At 38.8% G+C, this 26,405-nt stretch overlaps 1 protein-coding gene across 1 annotated transcript; it reads right to left on the bottom strand.

Annotated features, from left to right (window-relative positions):
* Window positions 1-124: 124 nt before the first annotated feature.
* Window positions 125-24,225, bottom strand: LOC129356511 (intermediate conductance calcium-activated potassium channel protein 4-like). Its single transcript, XM_055026101.1, is given in 13 exon segments — window positions 125-205; window positions 350-516; window positions 2,824-2,893; window positions 4,022-4,082; window positions 4,085-4,142; window positions 6,899-7,009; window positions 10,620-10,758; window positions 13,334-13,770; window positions 15,313-15,347; window positions 15,350-15,407; window positions 17,031-17,046; window positions 23,590-23,600; window positions 23,741-24,225. Coding segments are annotated over 13 exon segments (1,518 nt in total). The 5' UTR covers window positions 24,092-24,225; the 3' UTR covers window positions 125-201.
* Window positions 24,226-26,405: the final 2,180 nt, after the last annotated feature.

Raw genomic sequence — 26,405 nt, 5'->3', positions numbered from 1 at the left:
GCCTTTGACAGTTCCACTTTCTGAAAATGTAAAGTCATCTGTAACTTCACAGAATGAGTCACTGAGTGGCATGTGCAACGCTGAGCCAGTGGATGAGATGTTTACTGAAACCGTTCTCCAGCAGCTCTGGACAGCCAGGACCTGCAGACGGAAATGCAGCAGACACCGACATGTAGGGCAAAGAAAGTGCTTGCAGCCATGTCACCTGCAAAAGATGGAAATGCAGTGAAAAAAAACTTTCTTCTTTCTATCAACGCTGGAACATTTTACTTTAACTCCGCTACCACATCCTGCCATCTGTATTATCAGCAGATCTGTGCAGCAGGCTGCTGCCGTCAGTGCTGTTTACCTGATCTCAGGGTTTCTGTGACGTAGGACCTCAAATAGCAGCTCTGAAGTCTGCTGGAAGCAGCGAGTCAACTCGTCCAGCTTCTGCTCCATGAAGAGAATCCTCTGCTCCAGCTCTCGGTAGGAGTTGTTCCAGTTGGCGCTGAGGTCACACATGATCATCTGCATCTGATGGAGACAGTGTACAAAGCAAACACACACATATTTTATTGTTGTTTTTTTTTAAATAAATGAAACAAAAAGAACAATACTGTGACATAAAATGTCAGTGCTTCACTCTCTCCACACTTTGTTTATCCAAAATGGAGTAAATTCAACCCCAGCTAAAGAGAACGTGATTTTTTTTTGCAATTAGATGTTTCTAAAACTTTATTTAATTGCTTCTACAGTATTTTGAAGAACATCCACCCGTTTATTGATGAATGAGTCATGTAAGCAATGATCGAACTACTACAAACTCAGTGGGAAGACTAACAATTTGAGAGTTGCAAATAGACCAGTGACAACTGGCCACTGTATTCAAGCATGTTCATAGAAATCTGAGTGGGCGGAAAATATGTTGCACAAGAACTACGACAACCTTTATGGAGATGCTAACTTTTTCTCCAACACAGTCTGGTTTCACGTTTTAATGACCAAAAATCAATCCACCTGACGGTCTTTGTAGTGTTCAGACAAAAGCCACTTCTTCGCAAACCGCACATGGCTGTCCAGCTGCTTTTTCAAGCAGACATGCGAAGGATTATCAGACCACAAGAAATAACTTTCTGGTCTGATAAGACAAAAATGTAACTCTTTGGCATGAACACCAGACTTTAATTATTACATTTTTTTTTTTCAAAATCTTATGCCTCTAAAACTGAAGGATCATATGCAAGAAGACAAGAGAATGTAAATGCTGCAAAAGTGTCATGCAGATGAATGTGATTTCTGAGCTTAGAATTTTAAATATATTTGCAAAAATGTCACGTTGACCTAATGAAGTATGTGGATTTTCAATGAGTGCAGGGGAGTAGGATGGATTTAATTAATTTTGGAAGAGAGTTGTAACATGAAATGTGGAAACAGTAATGCATCCCCATCTCATTAAATTAGAATTTTAAAAAAGTTGATTTATTTCAGCCTTAAAAGTGAACCTCACATCCTGTCGATTGCACAGAATAAGACATTTTCTGTATTTGCTTCTGTTCATTTGGCTTAAAGCTAGATTAAAAACCCAAGTTAAATTTTTAGAAATGTTGACATTACAGTCTCTCTTGGCAATATGTCCAGCAGACGGTAAGCTATGAAAGATCATCGCTGAAGGAGCTTGCTATTTGCAGAGAGCTTTTATCTTAGCATGTCAATAAATAGTTCAGTGGAAGGAAGAAGTTTAGGACAAAAAGGTGCAAAAGCAGCAGGGATTACTGTAGCCTTAAAATAATTCCAAAGCAAAGTCCATTTAAGAGTTTGGGAGAAACAAAGAAGCGTTGCAATGCGGCTGGAGTGGTGACAGACCGCCACCACACAGACGTCTCCAAGACATGGACCCGAGTGCTTCATGGTTCCCCCTGCTGACAAGTTTTATGGAGATGCTAATTTTGTTTTCCAGCCAGACTTGGCACATGCCCACTCTGCCAAAAGCACCGATAGCTGGTTTAATTGCTATGGTATCACAGTGCTTGACTGAAAAGCACACAGATCATGGAGAAGAAACATCAGATTCAACAATGCTGATGAGCTGAGCTGACCTGGACTTCCTTAACACCTCAGCTGAGCTACATCCTGATCTCCTTCATGCCAAGATGCACCGATGCAGTGATTCATACAAAATACTGGTCGACTATATACCACAAGGTGCATTCATGCTCTTCAGTAAGCTGATATGACTGTATTAAACTCTCCTTTCTTTCATTGATCTTCCACAATATCCATTTCAGAAGCAGAAGTTCAAGCCCACAACATCTAAAACATGCTTGCAATAGACAACTGTGTGCAATGGGTCTGTATAATGTAGGACTTTTAATGTCTTTTAACTGAATTACTGAAACACCCTTTCAGTTAAATTTTAATTGAATGAGATCCATTTACTTATTTTTGCAGTCAGGTTGTAATGTTTTCTTTGTGTGTCTTGCTGCTGAGGTAGTTTTAGTATTTTCCTCTGGTTTTGTACTTAGAGTGAATGATGTTAAGCAGATTTCAGTGAGTAAAGGCTACAGTGAACTGATTTCACTGAATTTCTTCCATAGAGCTAAACAGCCAGCTGCAGACTGAATTACGAGTTTCCATACTTGTGGGCTGTTTAACTCTCAGCTTATTTTCCATGTAACTCAATCAAATGCACTGTATAAAACTGCACATTAATGGTTCTCTGTTTTATGTAATTTTCTCAAAAAGCATCTGAACCCTGATTAGAAATAAAGAAAACCGGATACATGCGTTGTTTCTTATATCTTTGATGTAAAACAGTTACTGAATGTTCCAGCTGGCGTTTACCTTTGGGAGGTCGACCATCTCACTGACATAATCTCTCAGTTTTCTTTGTTTGAGGCGCAAATGTCGAAATCTGTAGAGAAATAATAATAATAAAAACCATGTTTGTTAGACATCAGACATGTAGAGGTATTTCAAACATAAGCACCTTAGTATTTTGTGATTTAATGTGTTGCACATAGAGACAGAAGTGGATCAAATTAGTCATTTCTATGGCACAAAAAAAATTCTTTTGGATTCAAAGTCCTTATCTAAAGCCAATTATATCATGTTTTGGGTCTAAAAGCTCCAGTTAGCTGTATCTTCAGATTGCTCATCTGAAGATGCAGCATCCCAATTTTGGACAAATATTCCAGTCCTGGCACAAGACGGTCCGGTTTGGGAAAAGAACATGCTGACGAGTATTCCACTAATCAGCGCGGAGAGGGTCATGCTGAGTTTGTTAAACAGCTGTAAAACGTTGCCAGGGGCGGAAAACGGATAAATTTAGCTCCACAGATGGACGAAAGCAGAAGTACAAAGAAAACAGATTTATGGAAACCAATATTGCGATCGGTGCTTGGCGGCCGAGAACATAATGAGGTGATGGAGTCTCATTACAGTAGACAGTAATTCCCGAGGTGTGGAGGTTCCTCCCGCTCTCATACTTTCCACAGGGTGTTTATTTGTAATGGTTCAGCCAGTTTGAAACAGGAAGCACAGGCCCTTCCATGCAAGCTAACGCAGAGCGCCCTCACACATGTATTCCTGTTGACAGAATAATGGAGCTCTTAATCACACTTCTGCACTTCCTGGCTTGTGCAATCCACTTGTTCTTGGAGCATGGGGATTCCATATTTACAAGAAATACAAAACTTCAAAGTCATCTCAACATAGTGACTTGTGTTCAGTGTATTATTGATTAGCGAATATTTAGGGATGAATGTTTCACCAATAACGATTTTAATTGGCCACTTGTAAGCAGGAACTTTGACTTGACTTGGGCTCAAAAGAAAAGTGTGTTCCTGTTCCCACATGTCCCGCTAACACCAGAGTTGCAAGTCAATCTGATTGGTAATCTAAATTAGCCATTGCAGTCGGAGACTCCGGGCGCTGACACCAAGTTAATGGTCCATAAAGTACACACTGCAAGGCATACAAATGCCATCATCCTGTTACTCCTGCCCAGGTTTGAACACACTGCCTCCACTGTCCAACTCACACTCTGATGGCTTCCAGAAGACATCGCTGGTGTCGTCGAAGCTCGTCCCGGCTGCCCTTCGCCGGCTAGCACGGTGCAGCAGCCAGCATTCTCTCAGAACATTAGCAGCAGCGTGCCGGATCTGTGTTAGAACACAGAGACAAAATGATAAGATCTTCAAGATGATGTCTGTCCATCTTTAACATGTTGCACAACACACTTAAACAACTTTTACTGTCCCATATTTGCAAATATCGACCACAGACCTCAAAGTATTCAGTGGGACCAGCACAACATAGTGCACAAATGTGAACAGTGAAGAAGGAAAGCGATACATCATTTTCACATTTGTTTATGAACAAATGGGATCCAAAAAATGTGTATATGTTCACAAGAATGTTTTTTTTACCCCCTCTGCTCTTTGCAAAGTAGTTCAAGCTCAGTGAGACTGGAAACAGAAGCAATTTTCAGGTCTTACCAAACAATTCTGACTTGGGCTCAAAAGAAGAGCCCAAGTCAGATCTAAGCTACATTAATTTATGAATATCCTTTCATCCACACAAGAAGGTCTTCAGTGTGGAGAAGTTCTTCTCCACACTGAGAAATCATAGAATTAGCTCTTTAACAGGACCTTCTATTTCTTCTATTTAATGCTCTTCCTTATTTGTAGAAAATATGAAAACCATATTTAATCTTCCTTCTATTTCCCCACTAAGCACTGCTTTGCTGCAGTCTATGATATAAAATGTCAGCACCATAAAGTGCTAATATGACTTTTACAAAACAGTCTGTTGGCCAATATGCTAAGTAGTTTCCTCATATCTTTTAGAAAGGACATAATGCATCTAAGGCAGCTGATTAAATTCAGATAGTCTTTCCTGTTTCACACTTTCTCTATTTGGTGAACATTTCAGAACCATAACTTAAACTTCTTAACGTCATAAAGACCCAACGGTCCACGTTCGGGTCTTGCAGCAACTCTTCCCTGTGATTCTATTTGCGTCCAGCTTGTTTTCCGGCACAAATCACTACAACTGCCCTGTTGTGATGTCACTCCGGCCCTGTTGCGGTGGTTATTAATATAGCCTGTCAGTGTCCGCATCCGGATGTCTTCCCTTGTTCCCTTTAGTGATAGCTCTGAAGGATGCATGCGCACGCACAGAGATGCACCTAGAGACAGGATGCAGCCACGAGAGGAGAGGAAACGGTTCCATTCTCCAAACAGTGCCGCTGCTGCATGTGGCGAGCAGAAATAGGTCTCCTTAGAAACCCGAAGGAGATGCTAAGATTATGATGTCATAAATCTGTATTTTCTTCAACTCAGGGTCTTAAATCACTCCCTTTGAATTAAAAATCTTATTTCTGATCAAGCAGCAATTTAAAGTACATGCTTCCACTTTTCAAATTCCTCTGCAGGCCACGATTAACAGAAACACCAGAGTAAACGAAGTTTCCTGTCCGTCCTGCTCCGACCTGAACTGACTGAAGCTTCTTTCCTGTCAGAGATAAGATTATTTCCTCTGTTTGACGCCTTGAAAGAGCTCTAAAGAACTTGGCAGGCCTCATCTTCCTCTCGTGTCCCCCCTCACACTATCCTGTTCTCATGTGTGTATCAGCTAGGGAATAGAAAGGTTACGAAAGAATGATGACGCACGCTTCCCAAAACGTTAATATATTTCTTTTGACTGTTGGGTGCAGGATCATTTTAGGGCTCTTGCATTTTTTTATTTCTTATATATCTGATTAGCTTGCAAAGAGGTCAAAATTATTTAAACACATTTTGTCGTTCAGAGCAGTTTTGTGGATTAAGAGTTGTTGGAGGTTTTTTGTAAAGTTTTTTGTGACTGAATCGATTTTTGTGACTGACTGAAACAGATGTGTTTGTGCTTTTGCTGAATCAGTCTTTTCTTGTTAAAAACACCGCCTTGTAAAAAAAAAAAAAAGCTGTTCAGGACAAACTTATCTGGTTTTACAGTAGCATTAAAACACAATGTTCCCGTGATGCTGACAACAACTAAAAAGACAGACACAATGTTCCTTTTAGTGCATTATCTCACAAGTTTTGGATACATAAGTTTTGGGCAGGTTACATCTCTTCTCATTGGGAAGATAAAGAGATAAAGAAAATGGTAGATTAAATGATGAACAGAGGAAAGAACAATAATTCTTGTTTTTAAGAAATATGGAAAGGGGAACCTGTTACTTTCATTAAATTAACATGAAATTAATGAACTAATTCAATCTTTAAATTATGACTCACATTTTATTTCTTAATTATGTATGAAATAATGCTTAAAAATGTAGTAATTACTCATCCATGTATTTAATGTGCTCCAATATTATTGAAATGTTTATATACGTATTGTGGTGGAACATGTTAAGGTTACCATATGATTATGAGTAAAACGATGTGTAATAAAGGTAAACATGACAAATGGTTGGATGAAAGAAGCGTTTTTTCTTCACACACTCACACAACACATCACTGCCTGACCCGGTTCTGACCACTGAAAACCATCAGTAGTCACATTTATGAGATAATGAGCAAGAAAATATGGGCCCAAAAGTTTGTAATGTATTGATCACCAGGTGGAACATTTTAGTCTTTCTAAAAGAGGAAGTTTTAAAATGTTAACATATTCATTTAATAGATCATGAAACATTTTGTTCTTAATAATCTATTAATAATTTACGGTGTCATTTAAATGAAAAGCAACCCTCCAGGCCCCAACACCACACTATTCCCTCCTTCTGCTGCAGGAGCACCGCTGGCTCTCAACGCTTTGTTTTCGTTTTTTTTTTTTTTTTTACCAAGTTTGGCTGCTGCATATTCTGCTTTATTATACACTCAGTGTTTGTGGTATTGAACGCATTTGCTGAAGGAGAGTTAAAACCGACCCTTTTAGAAATCTGGATGTCCATCATGAAGAAGTGCACATGCTTCTCTCCTTTGTTCAGCGCCAGCTTCTCGGTAACGATGGCCACCAGCATAGCAGTGCAGGCAACACCCTGAAACCCAAAAAGGTACACAAAACCATTTAGCGCTGGTTTCACTGTAGAGGTTTTTGTCAGAACACCAAACCTTTAAAATGATGGTGACTTTACCATGTTAGTATTTTGGATGCTACCCTCAAAGGAAATGAGCTAGTCATTGAAGTTGATCCTCGTCTCTTAATGGTTACTTCTAATAAATGGAAAGAGACATTCTGTAGTTAAGCAGAAGTCTACGACTCCATAATTGTGTGGTTTCCTCTGAGAATAACTTGCTATTATTGGACAAGGATCTGCAGTTTTCCAAAATCCATTCACAAACACAACAGAAAAAGATGCAAAACGGAACAGAAACACACAGCAATGTGTCCACAATGGTGAATAGGAGTGAACCAGTTTTTACCTGGTATTCTGCTTTTCGGCTTGCAACAGAGAGAGAGAAAAAGAGGGAGAAGGACAGACAAAGCATGATCATAAGAAATGTTCAGGCAGAGTTTTGAAAGATGTTTATTCTTTACTTCAGCAGCCACCAATGTCCATCATTACATCGTTTGCGAAACCCTGGAGGTAGAAGCTCTTTCGTCGGATTCATCTACACACAGCGATGGACTGTACACACAGCTGTCAACCCCTGGAAACAGCTGCAGACCGATCTTTTGCAGGAGTGCTGAGCAGAATAGCTTCCAGCCATATTACAGGTGTGAGCATCACTACCTATAACTCCCAGGACTTTCCCAGTGGGAGTCGGAAAAAAAACTTTTTTCTAACTGTGGGCACAGGTTCGCACACCCTGCTGCTGTAGTGGTGCCAAATGCAATAAACCTGGTAAAAATGGATATGGTGGAAAGTTTTCTCTTTTAGTGGAAACTTATAAAACAAGGCAGATGGAGAAATATGAGATACAGAGTGGTTGTTTTCCACTCTGTCACAAAGGTGTCTAAACACATCCAGACCACCACAGGGATTCTGATCTGGTTTCACTTGGATTCAAGGTGGCAGAGAAGTGTGTCGCTTTTTCAGAATCCGCCACACCTCATCGTCAGTGACATGATGTTTGTCTTCTTGTTTTATTACACATATGTATTTAATCTTTAACTTTGTTCCGGACCTTTCTGAACACCTGCTGTCATAGGAACATTAGCTTTAGTTCTCTTTGTATATAAGAAAAACAAACAAACAAAAAAAACTTGAATCCCCCCTTTAACCTTCTCACATTTTGTCAAGTAACAGCCACAGTCTTTGAATTCCCTGGGATTTTATGTGATATACAAGAGAATACAAAGCCTTGTCTGATTTAGAAGAAATATGAGTGATTTTTGGAATATTTTACAAATTAAACCAGAAAAGTGTGGTGTGTGTAGTTTGTCAGCCCCCTTTACTCTGCTACCCCAGATTCGGTGCAACTTCCTCTTTCAGGATCCAGGTGTGCGCAATGAGATTTGAATAAATCCACCTGTTAATGGCTAAGAGGTTTCTTAGAGAACATTAGCGAACAAACATGTCCATGAGACCAAAGAGCACAGCAGGCAGGAAAGAGATACAGTTCATCTAAACATATTTAGGCAATAAAATGACGTCCAAACCCCTGAGGGTCTCACAGAGCACTGTTCAACCCACCATCTGCTAACTGAAAAAATGAGGCACAAACAAAACTTATGAAGCTGTTCCCATGTAAAGCAACTAGACAAGACAGTATACATCGCCTGTCAGCAACCCAAAGGTCCATATTAACTCCAGAGGACCCGCCATGTTCCCGTGGAAGAATCTGTTAACAGGACTACTGTTAAGAAACTTTATAAGTCTGACCTTTTAGAAAAATGGCAGAAATAAACCTTATATTGGTAGAAAGCCAAAAACACATCCTATTTGAAGTTTGGCTGAAGCCATGTAAGGGACACCGCAACAATCATGTAAGAAGGTGCTCTGCTTAGATAAGTAAGAGGAAAAATCTTCCAGTCTCCATATAAATTGTTATTTGTGGCACCAATAATCTGACATGTGACTTCAATCCGAACACAAAATCTTAACTCCAGAACATGATGACTGAAAGATCATGATGGGATGCTTCCCTTCGGCTCGTCAGAGTCACTGAAAGACGAATGAGGATAAATACGAAGCCATTCTGGAAGAAAACCTGGCGTAGAAAGACTGCAAGTTTGGGGAAGAAGTTCGACAGTTTGACACTTACAGCCAGAACGACAGAGAAATTATTTACATCAAAGTACATTCTTGCCTTAGAATAGTCCAGTCAAAGTCCAGAGCTAAATACAATGGATAATTTATAGCAGGATTTGGAAAAATGATGTCAAATACAAAACTCTGACTGAGCTTGTCTTCTATTGCTAGATAAGCAAATATTTTTGACAATAGAATCAAATGGTGCTTCTAGAAAGTGCTGACTGAATGCAAATACTCCCCCAGCTAATCATGTTTTTGAGGATAAATGTTGAAAATAATATATTATTTTACTTACACTTCAAAATCATACCTCTTTTATTGTAAACTCCTATTAAGATACTTTTAATTTGTGATTGTGACATGACAAAATGTAAAAATGTTTAAGAATAAGATCATATAGTATTAACTACCAACTGAGCTGCATTGCTTCTTAAGATTTCACCCTGGGATCCTTTAATTGGTTCCCTCAAATAAGAAAAAGACAGCTAGCTGTAGACCAGGTGTGGAGCAAAGCTGCAATACTTCATATGTTTGCTGTCTTCCTCCACAGAGAGTTAACTTACAGCTGGGAAGCATGCTGCAGAAAATGCATTCATTACAGAAGCCTTACGCATCCAAGAAGACTGGTCTCCGTGCACAGAATAAATATACTGCCAAAAGGAAGAAATTCAAAGACCAATTCCAAATGAAATAGGAAAAATCAGACAGGAAAAGGGGGAAAATGTTCTGTAGCGGAGCAAGTGAAACAAACCAGAGGAGAATAAATCTAAGAAACCTGGAACAAAGCTGAAAATATTTAGTTTGAGTCCCAGCAAAACAATGAAAGGATCTATTGCAAAAACTGAACGAGGAGGTAAAACGTACATGTCTATATTGCAAAACTATCACATTATTATTTTAATTAAATTAACACATATACAAATTGTAGGACATCCAGTTAAAACTGAGGATATTGTTTTATGTACATTTCTATAGCTGGTCAGCACAGCAGCCTGCACAATGCTTGGATACATCTGAATGATTGGTGTGGCCTTCCAAGCTGTTTTTCCATATTGTTTTGCAGATTCTTTGTAATAAATTTAGCCTGAGTATAGCTTGTTAAAATGCCACATCAAGAAAGCAATAAAGGAATAATTTTACGCCTCAGCCTCAAAAGCAAAAGAAGTTGACGGAAGATGGCTGGAGAAGTGCAGCATAACCAACTGAATCACCTGATAACTATCAGGCTACTTATCCACGCAAATCAGAAGCCAGAAGTGGTTTAGCTTTTAATAAGCAGAGAAGTGAAACAAAGATAAGCTCATCAAGTCAAGCATCACTTTATGTCTTCTGGAACAAATATAGAAACCACTGGATGAGAACCACAGCATTTCAGTTTTGCTTTAATCGTTCTAGGACTCCAGCATTTATCATACGGTGCATCATCTGAAGAAGAAATTAATCTATTTACCATGACACCGGTAAAGAGACACACCCCCTTGCCACAGCTGGTCTTGGGTGCAACGTCTCCGTAGCCCACAGTGAGGAAGGTGATGGCGATGAGCCACAAGGCGGTGTCCATTTGGCCCGTCGTCAGCGACTCAGACCGCCTGCAGATGAGAGGATGGAGAGTGGAGGAGGTGTGACAGACAGATCATTTTTGCTTATAATCGCCAATCATATTTTCACAATTATTTTCTTTTTATGTAAATTCCTAAAAAAAAAAAAAAAAAGTCCTTCATTACAGAAACGTGTAATTTTGGATGTAATGAAAATAAAAACTAGCATCTGAGTTTTATTCATCAATAAGAAGAATTTATGCATATGGATGTCTGTGAATTTATCAGATGACCAATTTATTTGATAAAATGTTAAAAAAAAAGAAGAAAGTTTAAGACCTTTAGAAGAGATGCACATTTTTAAGTAATGTAGGTTAAAATATTCAGTCAATCTCAAACCATTGAAAATATAGACCTGATGAATATTTAATATGACCCTGTTTATTGTCTCTGTTTGAGTCGGATTCACATTAAGGAACATTTGCATGAATGAAATTAATGGGAAAATAACAGAATTGATGGATTCTTCAGCGCTGAGGAATCCATCGCTTTCTGTGTGTGTTCATGTTAGAGCCAACAGAATCCTGTATGTTGAATGAAGGCAGCGTTCACTAATCAAACTCTCTTATCAGTGAAGGAAGTGAATGATTACCGTCATAAACTAGGAAGACATTGTAAAGAAGAAGTGCACACACCTCAAGAATTATGAAAAATGCAAAGTGTAATGGCAACAGAGAGAAAAAGAAAGTTACTGTCAACACAGTTATAGGATAAAAGTACAACCTCTTTCTACCATAGGATTAAATGATCACCACCACTATCTCTATAAAAACATGTTTTCTGCCAAATTATTTATTTTTAGCTTGGTTCGGTATGTAGAGGTACGGGTGAATTAATGGCAAAAAGGAGAGGTATCAGTCTTGGTACAGGTTGTAATAATCTGAAGACTACTATCCAAATGACAAATTTAAAATGAGCAGAGGGAAAACAAATTTCTGCATTGTCATGTGCTTGGAAATGTTCTAGTCCACATAAATTTGAAGGAAAAGTATGTATTGCACTGTGTTTGTCTCCTGTACGTGGCAGGTGGCAGCTATATTTGGCCGTTCATTATGAAACGATTTAGAGGTCAAAGCACCTATCATTTTCAGCTCTAATGTTACTTTTGACAAGCAAAACAAGTATTGGTTTGGGTCAGACCTCTCATTAAGCTTTAAATATACAAATGAGCTCACACCATGACAGCCAGAGCATTACTTAGGCTTTTTAACTCACACAGAAAAGAACATTCTTAGAAGAACAACACAGAAAACAACAATGAAATTACTTCTTATTATGAATAAGGAACTGAATTTCACTCCACTGGCTCAATTGGGACCAAAGGCGATACCATTTTCTATAAACTACTCATATGGCAAACTGTGCTTAATTAAAATTTAATTTGTCTTTCAAATTAAGTCAAATCTAAAAATCAAGTTCAATCTGTGATCTCATACAGGTAAATATAGTACACTATGAACTGTTCCACATATTCATTTTAATTCAAAGTACTGCAAAACAGAAATCTAGAAACAAAATATATCAGTTCAACAATTTAATTATTTAAAATATTTAAGTCTAGACCCTAACAGCTTTGAATTTTGGGAGGATTTGCATGAACCTTCATTGGAGAGATTATTTTTCAAGTCCAAGATGGAAGTACTCCAGCTGAGTGCTTCCATCTTGAAGTACTCAGCTGGACTGAGCCGGGTCGGTTCATCTCCAGCCAAATATCAGCAACACATTTCCCTCAGATGCAACACTAAAGTTCTGTGCATCAAACAGCCATGCAGCAGGCATCCTGATTTCCTGCATTTCTGTTGTTGGGACATATAGTCATGTCAATATATGAAATATATGGAAATCTGCAAGTGCTCCAATTTCCAGCAGTGAAAAAGAAATTGACAGCTTGACTTTAGTAATGGACTGGAGAAGAGGAATAGATTTTGTGTCTAGTAAATATTCTAACACTTTAAACTTCTTTTACATCTCACGAAACTGCACCCAATATGAGAGTAATGTTACAAGAAATATCTTACTTTGGTCTTATTATGTGTTATACTATCAACACAAAGTGGAGCCGATTAAAAGCATGCATGCACTACATTGTAAATCCAATAAAATGCATAAAGGAATATTTGCAATGCAACATAATGTAAAAAAGTTCAACAAATGCAACAAAAATAATTCTCCACCTTTAAATAATAGATATTCATCACAGATTTTTGAGGTGATCTCAGTTCGTCACAAACCTTTGTAGTTGGGCTTTATCATAGCAGAACTTATGGTGTGTGGTTGTTCAGGCTTGAGGTTAGATTTTCATAATTTCAGGTCTTGATAAAGAAGAGATCATTTGCATGTCAAAACACTAGTGCTGGAAGAGGAAGTTCTTTTTATCAAAGAAAAATAATCAAAAGTTTCTTAAAAGCATATAAGACTTAGAATAAACCTGAATAAAGTTTACCATTACGGTTCATTTTCTGCTATGTGCTATAAAAACACAACCATGCTTTCATTCTTTTTCACAAAACACACACCCACCACCACACACACCCCCCCACACACACACACACACACATTTTCTTACCTCTCACACAGCGTCAGCATCCACGACGCTGTGAGCCAGAAAAGGAGGATAAACACCAGCAGCACACGCGCCGGGTGTTTGTTCATCAGTACCTTCAGAACAAAGCGAAAAGTGAAGTTGATGTTGTTAAGCGAGCCAATGCTCCTGTAGGAGGCGCTCAGGAGCACTTTGCTGTGCAGCAGGATGGCTCTGTGAACCAGGTAGAGGCGCAGGAACATGAGCATGGACAGCAACAGCTCCATGTCCAGCAGGGCCTTATCGTGGTGTCTGGAAATGCAGAGAGGAGCGGCGGAGGAGGAGTTGGAGTAGAGGTCCATCTCCCAGTACGAGCCAACTGGATGGATGACACAAACCAGCAGCTCCAGGGTGATCACAAGAACCCTGTGACTTGTTATAGCTATTCTCCAGTCCACCTCCTTGTGATCAATGATGAACAGCTAGAAGGAGCAACGGACAGAGAAAGAAACTGGTGAACATTAAAAAAGGCCACTTGGGAATGAATACAAATGTTTTGCTTTTGCTGGACATGAAAAGTCTAAAGTATTTTATCATCTCTTAGTATTTTGCTTTCAGGCAGCCAGGATCTCTTAATTTTTTACAGCGGTCATGATCCAAAGTCCCTCACTTTCTGAAGGTCTTTTGTAATTTTTTTTAGATTTTAGCAGCAATACATTTAATTTCAGTCCCTAACTAACTAACTAACCAACTAACTAACTAACTAACTAACTAACTAACTAACTAACTAACTAACTAACTAAAACAGAGAAAAATCAGCGACAAAGTAACAAAACACAATAAATGTAAAAATAATATCAGCAAAGCAAAGAAACAAAAAGAACTACAATAGCAAACAAGAAAAAATTAACTTGAAAAAACTAAGGAAGGAAAAATCAAAAGAAGCAAAATAACTTCAAATGAGGGGTAATTTAAAACTTTTATCGTAGGACCCGTAGCAAAGGAATCTGATGTGCTGCCGTAATTTTTCCATAAAGTGGAAAAAAGTTGTTCTTTCAGGGATCACAAACATCCATTTGAGTTTTTATGTTTAATATAAGAAGAGAAACACACAATCATAACGTGTTTATGGTAGAGGGAGAAAGACGTCACAGCTGTGCTACAATTGTGGTTTTTCTTCATCTTAATTCAACTTTTGCTTTCGCTTAACCACAATCCTGCTGCAGTTCTTTGTTGTTGTTGTTTTTTACTGTGACTAATGAGGTTTGTTAAATTTTTATTCTCCTCTGTTATAAGATGACATCCAGTCTCCTAATTCTTATCTGATTTCAGTTCTCTCCATTTTCTTCTTCTTTATTTCACTTTGTTTTGCGTTTCATGGCTGTCCTCTTTAAATGATTTCCACACTTTCACTGGTGCCTACATTTCTGGATTTGTCCTGAGTACCGCCTCTAAAACGGGTTGTTCTACTCGCATAAGGCTTGCTGAAGCTTTCCAAATGAAATGTTGCTGTGCTTTTAAAGGGTTACGTCTCCACCCTCAACCTTCCCTCCCTTATCTCCTGCTCACACTTTGCCTTACGTTTATCAGGCAGATGCAAGCGAGAATACGAACCCGGCCGGCTGCTAACAAACTCAGTCCAAAAGGAAAACACAGCTTTTGCCTTTAAAAGTTGTCCACTGAACGAGCATGCTGCAACTGCTTGAAGACAAAGACTAAAATGTTTTCTCAGTTTAGCCTCAGTCAAATCCCTTCATGTACACTGACTAAACAAACTGCGACAGCAAGCCATGTGGACTGAACAACATCACAGCCGGGTCGGTCCATGCGGGTTTATGTTCCCATCCAGAGGCTTTCTAGGAAGTGCAGCTAAACAATGTTGAGGCTACCACCAGTGGACCAAAAGCTCCTTAAAAACAATGGTCATGAGGGATCTCAAACAAAACAAGTTCATTTGGAACAAACATCTTAAAACATGAACATTCATTACAAAGCAACCAACAAGAAGAAACTAGCGGACTCACCCTGATGTCCTTATAATGGAAGGCTATGATGAGATGAGGAGACACCCAGTGGACAGGCTGATGGAGCAGTTGATTACCAAGGACACTTTTGAGCCCTACAAAGACAACACAACAGAATGAGATGAAGCAAAGAAAGAAGAAAAGACATTTAGTTGATTTCCCTTAATGTTTTTGTCACGCTGTTATTTAAAGGTACCATGATGTGCTGAAAAAATTACTACTTAGTACATTCACAAACACACACTAATAGCCAAAGCAGACTTCCAATGCAGTTAAGATAAATGGTAATCTGGCTTTAGTTTATTAAGGTCGGTGACGTCGCAAGAGGCACAGAGTCTTCATGTTTTAACATCGATTCTGAGGTGTTCAGCCTGATGCGTTTGAGTCCACGGATGCCCAAGTTGTTATCAGTGCAACAGCTCCAAATATTATTGCAAAGCCGAAATGTTCCAGGTCTGAAGGTTTGCTCTGGACGAGACACATTTGATGTGTCTGTTGATGATGGCCATGATCATCAGATTTTACACCTGTCTGAATATTTGTTGCCGGTAAAATGAGTGAATTCTCCATGCATCACCTTGAATAGTTAACTGGTGATCTTTGGTTATCCAAACAACTTCTCTCTGACAGCCAACGTTGGCATCTTTTTTTTGTTTCTCTTGATGTCAACTGGAACGACGGCCGTCATTTATTCAGCTCTGGGCTCATTATAAGTCTGCCTGCCTGAAAACAACTTGGCAAAAGCAGCATGCAATAAAGCATTGTAGAGACACTGAACACATCGACTTGGTTTTTGTAACAACCGAATGAAATTGGACCATTCCAGTCTGCCTTGGTCCTTTTTACAAACCACTTCCATTTGCTTTACTGTTGTCAATGTTCTTAAAATTCATACAGATTTCTCATGTATAACTTCACTACTTAGCTGCTGATTACAAGCAAATGCTTTGAAGAATGAATTTAATATGTAAATAATTAGAATAAAAAGGAAAATGCAACTGATGTCAACACAGGTGTGTGAACTTTGAAAGTTGGGATTGTGTGCTGAAAAAGAATTCCACTTTGCAACAAAATAGCAAAAGAAATGATTCATATTTTACTTCCCCCTTGGTTCTAATTTTCAAAATTACCATTGAATTCTTGATGTAAATCATAATGGCTTTGTGTGCTTAAGAACCTTTATTACGTTTAAAGCCTCAAACTTCCAAAACCCAGAGCGATTGTTCTAATTTCCCTGTTTGTTTCGTTTTGTTTTTACTGCTAACTGGGCGTGTTAACATCTTTAAAAAGCAGCTAAAACCGTATAGGTCAAGTTAACCTTACAGTTTGTGATTTTATCACTTTCCCCTCCCTTCAGGCCCCATGGCTCTGATGTGTGTGGAAAAAGAGGGAAAGGCGGGTCACACATATCAAGAGCTTTATATTTTGCCTGTGATGGAGGCTGATTAATTTTTTATTTTTTTCTTAAAGACAGACAGAAAACATGATCTAACATATGGTTACTGTTAAGCTGTTTGGTGCTTCAACTGTTTGCACATGTCTGGAAAATTGTACGATTTGTAATAAAAGCCTGCGTGTCCCAGTGGCACCACATTGCAGTGTGTAACTAAAGATATCACATACTTAGAAATTAACGTGTCAGTCGACCCAAATGGCCCATTAGCATTGTTGAAAACAATATGCAGCAAGGAGGAAATTATTAACTTCTTTCATCTGACAGTCTGGAGTTGCTGTCTGCCAAAAGGGAATGTGGACAAACAGAAGGAAATGTTCTTAGAGTGCAGAAAGGACAGCTTTCCAACAAAGAACCGTAAACCTGGAGCTTCCCTGCAAAAGGCATAACTTAGTTAAATCTAACATCAGAAAGTAAGACAATCACGCCGCACGTCAAGAAACCAAAACAATTCAGCTTAATTTTAAAGTACTGACCATAAATTGACATTAATCATCCCCAGAGACGAAGAATGTAGCAGAAGACAAAATATGGCTTTCTTACCCACATCAGTGTTTTTTATTTATTTATTTATTTTTATTGAAAGAATAAAATATCCAGTAGAAGGACCAGAAGCTTCTGCGGTCCTCAGCTCCGCCACCGGGCCAGACGAGACGCCTATCAGAATGTTACGATGTTTAAATCTCTGGAGCTATTTTTGTTTTTCAATCATTCAAATTTAAACATCAAGAGCTTCAAGACCAAATGTCGAAATAGCGTCACAATAACATAAGATTACCGTCTCCTGTTGTCCTGCAGTTTAGTTTACAATTAGTGAAATTATGTCCTTTAACTCTGTCAGCTTTTTATCGTTATGTGGTGTTAATAATTCTGCTCTGAAAGCTGTGCACAGCTCCTGTTTTCAAGTTGCTGGTGTTAATGATTTAAACTGATCAGGACTAATTATAGAGCAGTATTCCTGAACAAAGCTGGTGATATTAATAGAGCTACTGAAATAAATAGTACTACTTCAGGCGATAAATTTTCTCCATGCGCTGCAAACCTTCACAAAAACACTGAATAAAACATTGGGGAGAATTAAGCAATGAATAAATGAATTGTTGATAATGACTTAATGATGTGGCTGTGTCTTGGCTCTCAAGAGGTGGAAAAGCAAACCGGTTCTTTACAGAACTGCTCCAGCATCAGTCATGGTTAAAAACTGGAACATCTCCGGTGGAAAAGTTCTAATGGTTAATAAATAGTTTCGAATGAATTAAATCAATTAAAATGCCTCACAGCGTATATATTCATGTGTCTTTGGAAACTTAACTCCGAAGACATAAAATGCTACAAAAATATTGTGTTTTCAAAACATTAACAAAAAAAAAGTGTTCAATTTGGCAACTTCCTCAGTAGCGCTTTGCTAAACTCCAATGCCAAGGTGTTTTATGGATCATCGCTCTGCATTACTGGTATTGCTGTTCATATTATCTACCTGTCGTATCTGAAAGTTTGCAAAAGAACAAATTGAGCTGATTGTTCCTCTCTGTCTGCTCAGAGAACACAACAGGAGCCATTGTGATCATTGTCTTTCCACATGAAGCTTGAGCAGAGATTTACAATAATTGTTTCTAATGAAAAAAGGAATAAATGATTGTATAATGAACTGAACTGCTGAAACCAGCATGCTTGTAATGGAATACTTTCCACAGCAGGAAGCTGACAGCTGGAGGCACAGATGCACACGCTAAGGTCGGCTCGCAAGCCGAAAGCAGAACCAAGCAAGGATTCACCGCACTGCTTCATGACAGCAGGTTAAACGGCACCTTTATCCATGAGTCACGCATCCCAAAGCAGAGGATGAACTTCGGTGGAAGATTTAAACAGGATGTGGTTTATGCTTAGAAAGAAAATTGCAAACTTTCAAACTCTGTGAAGCCCAAGAGTGTTGGTGGTAGTGTGTGACGTCCGTTGGCAAGGTATGTTGTTTTCCACAGTTCCTGCAGTAGCATCCACGTCGCGTCTGCGTTTCATCCAGAACTAATTAGGAGATTTCACAAAAGCTCAACGTTTCACCGAGTGCCGTTACAGAGACAACAACAGCATACACTTTACTGAGTTTCTTTAAATGTTTCTGTAGCAGCTTTCTAAGAAACAATGTGTTTTTAAGATGAGTAAAGCAAATTTAGGTTAACCGTGAAAGGCATTAAGACAAACCACTGTAAGCAGGAGTGACCACTTTTACAAAAAATGAAATCAAACCACTAAAAGCAGAACAAACAAGTGTAAACAGTGGTATCTGAAGTATCAACTGACTGTGATTTTCAGGATATTTTCAAGATTAATTATCATGCACATTATTTTAGCCGTTATAATTCATGTTCAAGAGTTTTTAACTATCAACATAGTCATGCAAAGAAGCAAGCAAAGACAAAAACTTCAAACGTTTCTTTTTGTCCTAATCCCCGCTCTCCAAAAGTCTAATTCAAAACTCAGGTTGGTACTGCAGATGCCTACAGTAAACACTTAGCCCTGTGTAGGAGTTAACCTCAACAGAAGCCTAACACCGTTCACAGTTTCAGGTATACACTTTGTTTTTATGAACACAAATGAGCTCTGTAGCTCATTTGACTAAATTCTGCACTTTGCTTTGAGATGCAGTTCAGCAAAATCTCCCTGACGGCTGCAACACATGTGGGACCGGTCTGACTCGCGGCCCTGTTCCAGTTGTTCTGTGCACTAAAGAACAGAGTCATCTGTATTCAGGGGGACACAAAGTTACACAACAGTTTAGGATTCGCTAATTTTACAAAATGTTTTCACACTGAATGACATTGTGGTTTTAAATCGGTGGGTGTATTACAAAAGAGTCAACATTTGACATTTTCCAAGTATATGCACAGAAATTAAAAAGCTCCCAAATCTTGCAAAAAGAGAAAAGACTTTTTCTAAAAATAAATCAAACTTTTACATTAAAAAGGATTTTTCATGAACTTTGTGATGGATGGCGTCCCAGAAAATCTTGCTTTTGCATCACAGGCTGTAAAGCACCTGCTTCATGAAACATGGAAGAAAAGACGTGAAGACACTTTGGACGATATTTTGATCAATTCTGCTGTTGAATATCGAACAGCATAATATTCTCCTTATCATAGAAATGATGTTCTTGGTGATGTGTGAATCGAGTTTAGTTGTGGGCGTCGCAGTGCTTTGGTCAGACCTAATGTGGACCCACACATTCATGACTCACCACAGGTTGCGTTTGCATACCTGTGATGAGAATGTTTTGAAAAAATGCGGTTCCTTCGCCTTGAACGTTTTTGTTTTCTCACATCAAAACCACAACCTTTAAATAAGTGTTTTAGCTTTGTGATAGATCAGCACACTGTAGTTTACAGCTGGGAAGTGATACATGGCTATGTGATTATAGCCCTAAATACAATATTGTTAAATGCTTTGAAAAGAATGCTATTTAGCAAATAGAAGTAACCTGTCAGTAGCAATTGTTTTGTAGTGAAGCTAAATAAATATTCATGCCACGTGTTTCAGACTTTCTTTGCAAAGATATGGAAAATCTTTTTAAGTAAAATCGGGAATTAACATTGTGTTGCAGTATCACGTAAAATCTCTTCAAAATAGTTTCTAGGTATAAAGTGAAAGAAAATGTGAGGAGACTGAGGCGGTACATGGATTACTCTGGCAAAGCGTTGTAAACAGCGTGTCATGTCTGCCTCAGACGTTGTTGGAACCGTCGCATGTTTTCAACATCTGAAGCGGCTGATTTTGGTTTCTGCTTGATTTTCATTTTCTTTAGGACTATGAGTCGACGCGTCTGGAATCGCAAGCGTCTGAGTCAAAATGATCCGCTTTCCCCCTGAAATGTCAGGTCTGCTCGGCCAGTCAGTCGAAGTGGAGTTAAAACCGTAAAAGGCTTTTCAAAGGAAACTAGGAGAAAAGATGGCATGAGGTCACAAACAGGAGCACACGCTCATTGTGAGACGCACTGCCAAAGTCAGAATGGAGAGAGACTGTTCAGACTGGTCATGCAAACACCATAATTATAAACTAAATGGTGTGGAAAGATAGCCTGGAGTGCTGTTAACAATCTTGCTGCAGGGGAAGAGGTAAAATGTGGAAAAATGTGACATAAATAGACCTGTTTTCATGTAAAAGTATGCTCAAATATAACTTTGAGGGCTGCTGATATCTTTGAAAAAACAAGTATGCTGCAGCAGACTTAGAAATGAGGTTTTACGCTTTCTAGAAAATAAGATTAAGACACTTCGAATCTGCTGCATTGTGAAGCAGTTGTTACTGACAAAGAGCAAAATCAGTCAAGCTCTCAGTCATGACTCGGATATCATCTAATGTATTAAGATGAAGGGTAACAATGGTTATATAAGCTATTCAAATCAGTTGTGCCGAGTCTCCAAAGTAATAAGTTTTAACTGCGCAACAGAGCGCTTTTCCAGTGCATCAACATTTCCATGGCACTAAGGTTTTATGACTGTTTTCAGAAATGATTGGATAACACCTGTTCTCTGTCTACATTGAACTGGAAAAGAAAAGCTTGATTTTTTTTTTGCCAGTCACGTCTCCGGCTCCAAACTCCCCCAACGAATGCATCAGGTGTAAGCGAGGGGTCCCCACCGAGTCGCTCGAAGACGTGTGGCTGATGTTTGCTGGAAGCATGGGGCCCTTCGACACCGTAATCAATCACTGCTGCTTCGTGGACGAAGGGGGTCGGATGCTCTGCTGCTCGCATGAGAACTTTTTTCCACATGTTGAGTTGGCGTGTTGCTGCTAAGAAGGTGGAGGGCGGAGGACGGGGAGGGGGGGAGTTAATAATTGGTTGATTGTGTGGCCTGGCATTGTTATCCAATGAGATCTGCATGTTAATGTCAGGCTGAGCTACCAAAGTGGAGATCTGGAAACAGACTCACTAATCAGCGGGTCAGAAGGGGGGTCAAGCCAGGTGCAGAGTCTGCAGCCGAGCCGCATGGGGTTTATGTTGCCTGCTGATCAGAAAACTCCTTATGGCAGCAGAAAAAAAAAAAAGTTACAATGGATTTTCTGGAGGTTTTTTTTTTGTTATTGAGTATAATCTTTGAAACTGAAACTTGCCAGAAAAGCGATCAAAGTCTCTCCACTCGAAGCAGACCGAGTTGGAAAGCTTTTGCTTTCTGAAAGTTACAGAGAGAAGACTCTAATCCTGCTCTCAGGATTTTCAAAGAGTAGAGAACGCTGTTTTTGTCTGATGACTGTTTTTGACCCCGTTCTCATGAAACTTTGGCATATGAAAAAAACAAACAAACAAAAAAAAAAACAGAGAAAATCATGTTTGAACCTATGATTTATTTGGATGATTAGTCATATGGTGAAATCAAATATATCTCCTACAATCTGAGGCTCATTTTGTCTAAAAGTTGCCGTTATGATGGATTTTATGCAGGTCCTCCATTCTGTTGATGTCTATGTATCAGAACTTTTAATCGTCTGCAGCAGAAAACTTTGGGAATATTGACCTTCTGTTTCTCTTTATTGTCCTTTGTACCTCATTTCATCCTGTCAACTTGTTTTGTGTTTTTTTTATACCATCTTTGCACTTTATTTCTACAACTAACATCGTCTGTCCAGGATATCTTATTATTTAGAAATTAGGGAAAGCAAGACTGAAAGAAATACTTTCACACTCAAAACACGTCTGTTTTGGTTAGGGGACAGAAATTATCACATTATCTGTTCTGAATGTGAAAAATACACTGTGGAAAAAATAAGACTGACTGACAAGGTTCACTAAAAACTGTTTGTATGATTGAGCTTGCTGTTTTTACTGCATCAGTCTTGTGCTGATATTTCAAACTAGGCTTTAAGACAATTATTCAGCAGCAGAGTTAAAATACTGATTGCATCGAATCGTCAGATGTCCAAACGCCATAAATCCTCTGACGGCTCCATCACACAACATCATTTACCAACAGCAAAAACCTATGAGCAATGGTAATAAATTAAACAACATATCATGTTGCATGTTGTTATGTGAGAAACGTTCAATTCTGAGAGCAACTAACAGTACTTATGAAACCTATTGTTCATTAATCATTCATTTCTTTCAATTCTCAGCTACCTTTGTTTATATTTTAATTCCCATACAAATGAAGGTACAAATGAAAAGGAACCAACTATAATTTCACTGAATTATGAACTATTCTAATGGATCTGGAAGTTTAGTTTTTGTCTTTTAGAACAGTGTTTGTTTTCTGCATGTGGTTTGATAGGCTTGCTTCAAAAAGCAACAAGCTTCCTAATAGCTATTATTGCTTTTTATTGTCATCGCAATAAACTAATTATTTGTGAGACATTTTCAATTCCATATTGACCGTCTGGTTTCGATGCAATATTATATTAAGCCTCTAATTACAATACAGTCAGGGCAGAAAAGATTTGTATTTTTTTGTTTTTACTTTTTGAACAGTTTTTATTGTATTTCAAGTCAAAAACAGAATGTGATGCTGAACACTAAACTGAAAGTGGGGCATTTAGCCATTCCACATTGTTTGTTTTTGCTTTTTCTGTTTTCTTGACAACTCCTGAGCCGTGAGAATCAAAACATATCCACACTTGCAAAACTCAGATCTTAAGAAGCTGAATGTTTGAACTGCACAAGTGGTTCAGATGTTATGATGTTATTCTCCCTGAATCGGTGCACTTCCTCTGGATTTCAGGGATCAAATGCCTGTTTGGCCTAAAGCATAACGTGACACTTCCACGCAAATGTCCTGGCATCAGATGTGGCTTTCCAATAGGCAGGGTGGACATGTTTTTATTTTGTCCTAATATACCTGAGTTCAACCTGCAGAGTACAGGAAAAGTCAGGGCAGAAAGAATGGAAGTAAACCAGGAAAATAAGCTAATGATTAGAAATGATAGATTTGGTAATAAAGAAGTCAATTCCTTTCTGGTTGATAGCAGTGGATTGTGTGCGCAACCTACCGGTTCGTAAACATAGGGGCAAATTTCAGCGTGGATTATCATCAGCAAGATCCCCACCAAAGCGGTGCCCAAAGCCAGCGCGCAGAGGCGTTTCTTGTCCTCTATCAGAAACTTTCTGTCTATCAGCCTGCACAGGTCGTCTCCCTCCATGTGAGTTACGCGCTTCCCCAGGGGAGCCAGCGGCACCGAAACCTCTGGGGAGTCCGCGCGGCTTCCACTCTTCAGCTCGTCGCAGCTGACGCACTCCATCTTGCTGGGCAGGCTGCGGTTCGTCAGCTCCATCTCCAGGGCGCACACCAGACCTCGGCCGTCAGCTGGAGCCGCTCCGTCCTCCCGAGTAGGGGAAGGCATAGCCCGGTGGGAGAGCTGCGCATGGGACCTTCTCCTGTTTGCTGCTCGCCGGAGTCACGGAGTCACAGAGACGCCTGCCTGGCTCTCCTCTGTGATGCTGAAGGCTCCCGGCGACGCGCGCGGCGCGGCTACACTCGCCGATGAGATGCAATCATCTGCGCGGCCGCGCGCACTTTATTTGCTTATTATTCCAGCACGTGCTGCTGAGCTCGAGAGGGTGTAAACTTCATGCTGGATGTAATCTCTGAGTTTCCTACGCCCCTTTACACGAAAACACCAAGAGGCAGCAAACCTTTTTCCACAACCAACTGCAACTTGTTTTATTTATTTATTTATTTATTTATTGACTAATAAAACATATAGTCATAATGCTTTTCGAAGATGAAACTTTTCAAGGGGTGTTTATTTGGTTTAGTTTACATTTCAAGAAACAGTTGGGAATAAGGTCAGAAGAACTTGACTAAATATTATCCCAGCCTCTATAAATGTGCCCAGAGTGGAGAACAACTCCAAAAATGTCAAAACTATCGTCGTCCGCCCACCGTTTAGGCAAACGGAGCATCAATTTGAGAAGCACCACACTGTAAAAACTAATCTACAGAATTTACCTAATAAAGCTGAGGTAACAATTTGCATTGACCCTTTTGGGGTACACTGTTAAAAGTTATACTCTCGATTAGTTTTTTTTTTTCTCATTTTACAGTAATTATTTATCAGTGTACATATTGATGGAAACATGCCTGATTCACATTTTCTTTCATTTCTTTTGACATTTTAAGAATTTGATTATTTTAAAAAATGCATTAAAATGGAAACACTGCTAGTGTCCTACATTTTTTGGAATAATTTCAGCGCTTCACAATGGTGGTTTTTAATCTGCCATACACTGTGCTCATGCATGAAAATACAAGTTCTGTGGATGAAAAAAGTTTGTCAAAAATGAGGACTACAAAGTAAAGTGCTGAAAATATGTTGAATATGATGTACACATAAACTGGCTTTTTTTCAGGTGGGGCTTATTTTCAACGTCTAATGTTTCTAGATGTTGGCCTCATCCACAACAGTGGCCTGTTTCATTGCCATTATGCTCTATGCTTTGACAAAGTGGGAGTGTGTGTCAGGTCATTCACCGACTGAACAGAAGTGCATCATATTACCCCACAAGTGTCAAAACATGCTGATTGTTAAACATCACAATAGTATAAAAACTTGCAGTATAAAGATACAAGGGTATTTACATTCTTTACTTGCACACAAATGTCATTATTTCTTTCTTCTTTTTAAGGCTGATGCTGATATTCTGGATGATGCCATGAAGGGGATGCAGGTTGGTCTCCTGATTGTCTGTGAAGGAAACCATTGACTTATTTGTAGATGCATTCATGTCTTAAGTGTGTGTGTGTGTGTGTGTGTGTGTGTTCGTGTGTGTGTGTGTGTGTGTGTGTGTATCCTCATATCTCTGTTTTATGTCTTTCTTGGGTCAGCTCTTCCACTATTGGTCAACAGACAGGAAGGAGCAGAATCCATGTGCAGATCTGTTGACCAATAGTTGAACTTACCCAAGAAGGACAGCCCCCCTTAAGATGGTCCCCACAGCTGGCTGACATTAGATAAACGTCACTGCCCACCTTATTTGCATAATAAAGCAGAAATGCATAAGGTAAAGTAAAAACATGAGACATGTAAAAGCAACTCCTGGAAAAAAGGATAAAAATAAACATTTGAGAGTCATAAATGAATCTGCAAGTAAAGGGGGAAAACAAAAATTTTAAAACAAACTGTAAATTGTGCTAAAATCTATAATTTGTTGGAATTAAGGTGGAAAAATAAATATGGACATTATAGATGGTCAATGAAGTTAATAAAACATTAGTTAAAGTTCTGAATTGGTGCCTTTTAAGTGCATTTACTTCATTGAGCTTTATATAAAAATTATATTTTTTATTTGTCAAAAAATTTATTTCTGTTTTTGTCAGTTTTGGATCGCCAATAAATGTCAACACTTCTGCTTGTCTTGGACAAATGTTTTCTCATATTTGATATAGAAAAATAAATGTACAATATTTGAAATGTTAGTTTATTTGGTGTAATTATTTTTAGGAAACTGGTGAACTTTGCATTATTAGTGGAGAAAGTGAACTATATTTGGAAATGTTAGTTACTTAACTTGCAATGTTAAGTTCAATTGCTCCCTTAAACTCTTGAGTTAAATGAACTCAAAAAGGGAATCGCTGTGAATAAAATTAGTCAATTTAACTTTAACATGAGAGTTGAAAGTATATGTAATCATTTGTTACATTGACAAAATAAAACA

This window comes from Poeciliopsis prolifica, unplaced genomic scaffold (assembly GCF_027474105.1).
Source record: "Poeciliopsis prolifica strain line A6 unplaced genomic scaffold, Auburn_PproV2 SCAFFOLD176, whole genome shotgun sequence".
NCBI classification, from domain to species: domain Eukaryota; kingdom Metazoa; phylum Chordata; class Actinopteri; order Cyprinodontiformes; family Poeciliidae; genus Poeciliopsis; species Poeciliopsis prolifica.
This window is presented reverse-complemented; position numbering and strand designations above follow the sequence as displayed.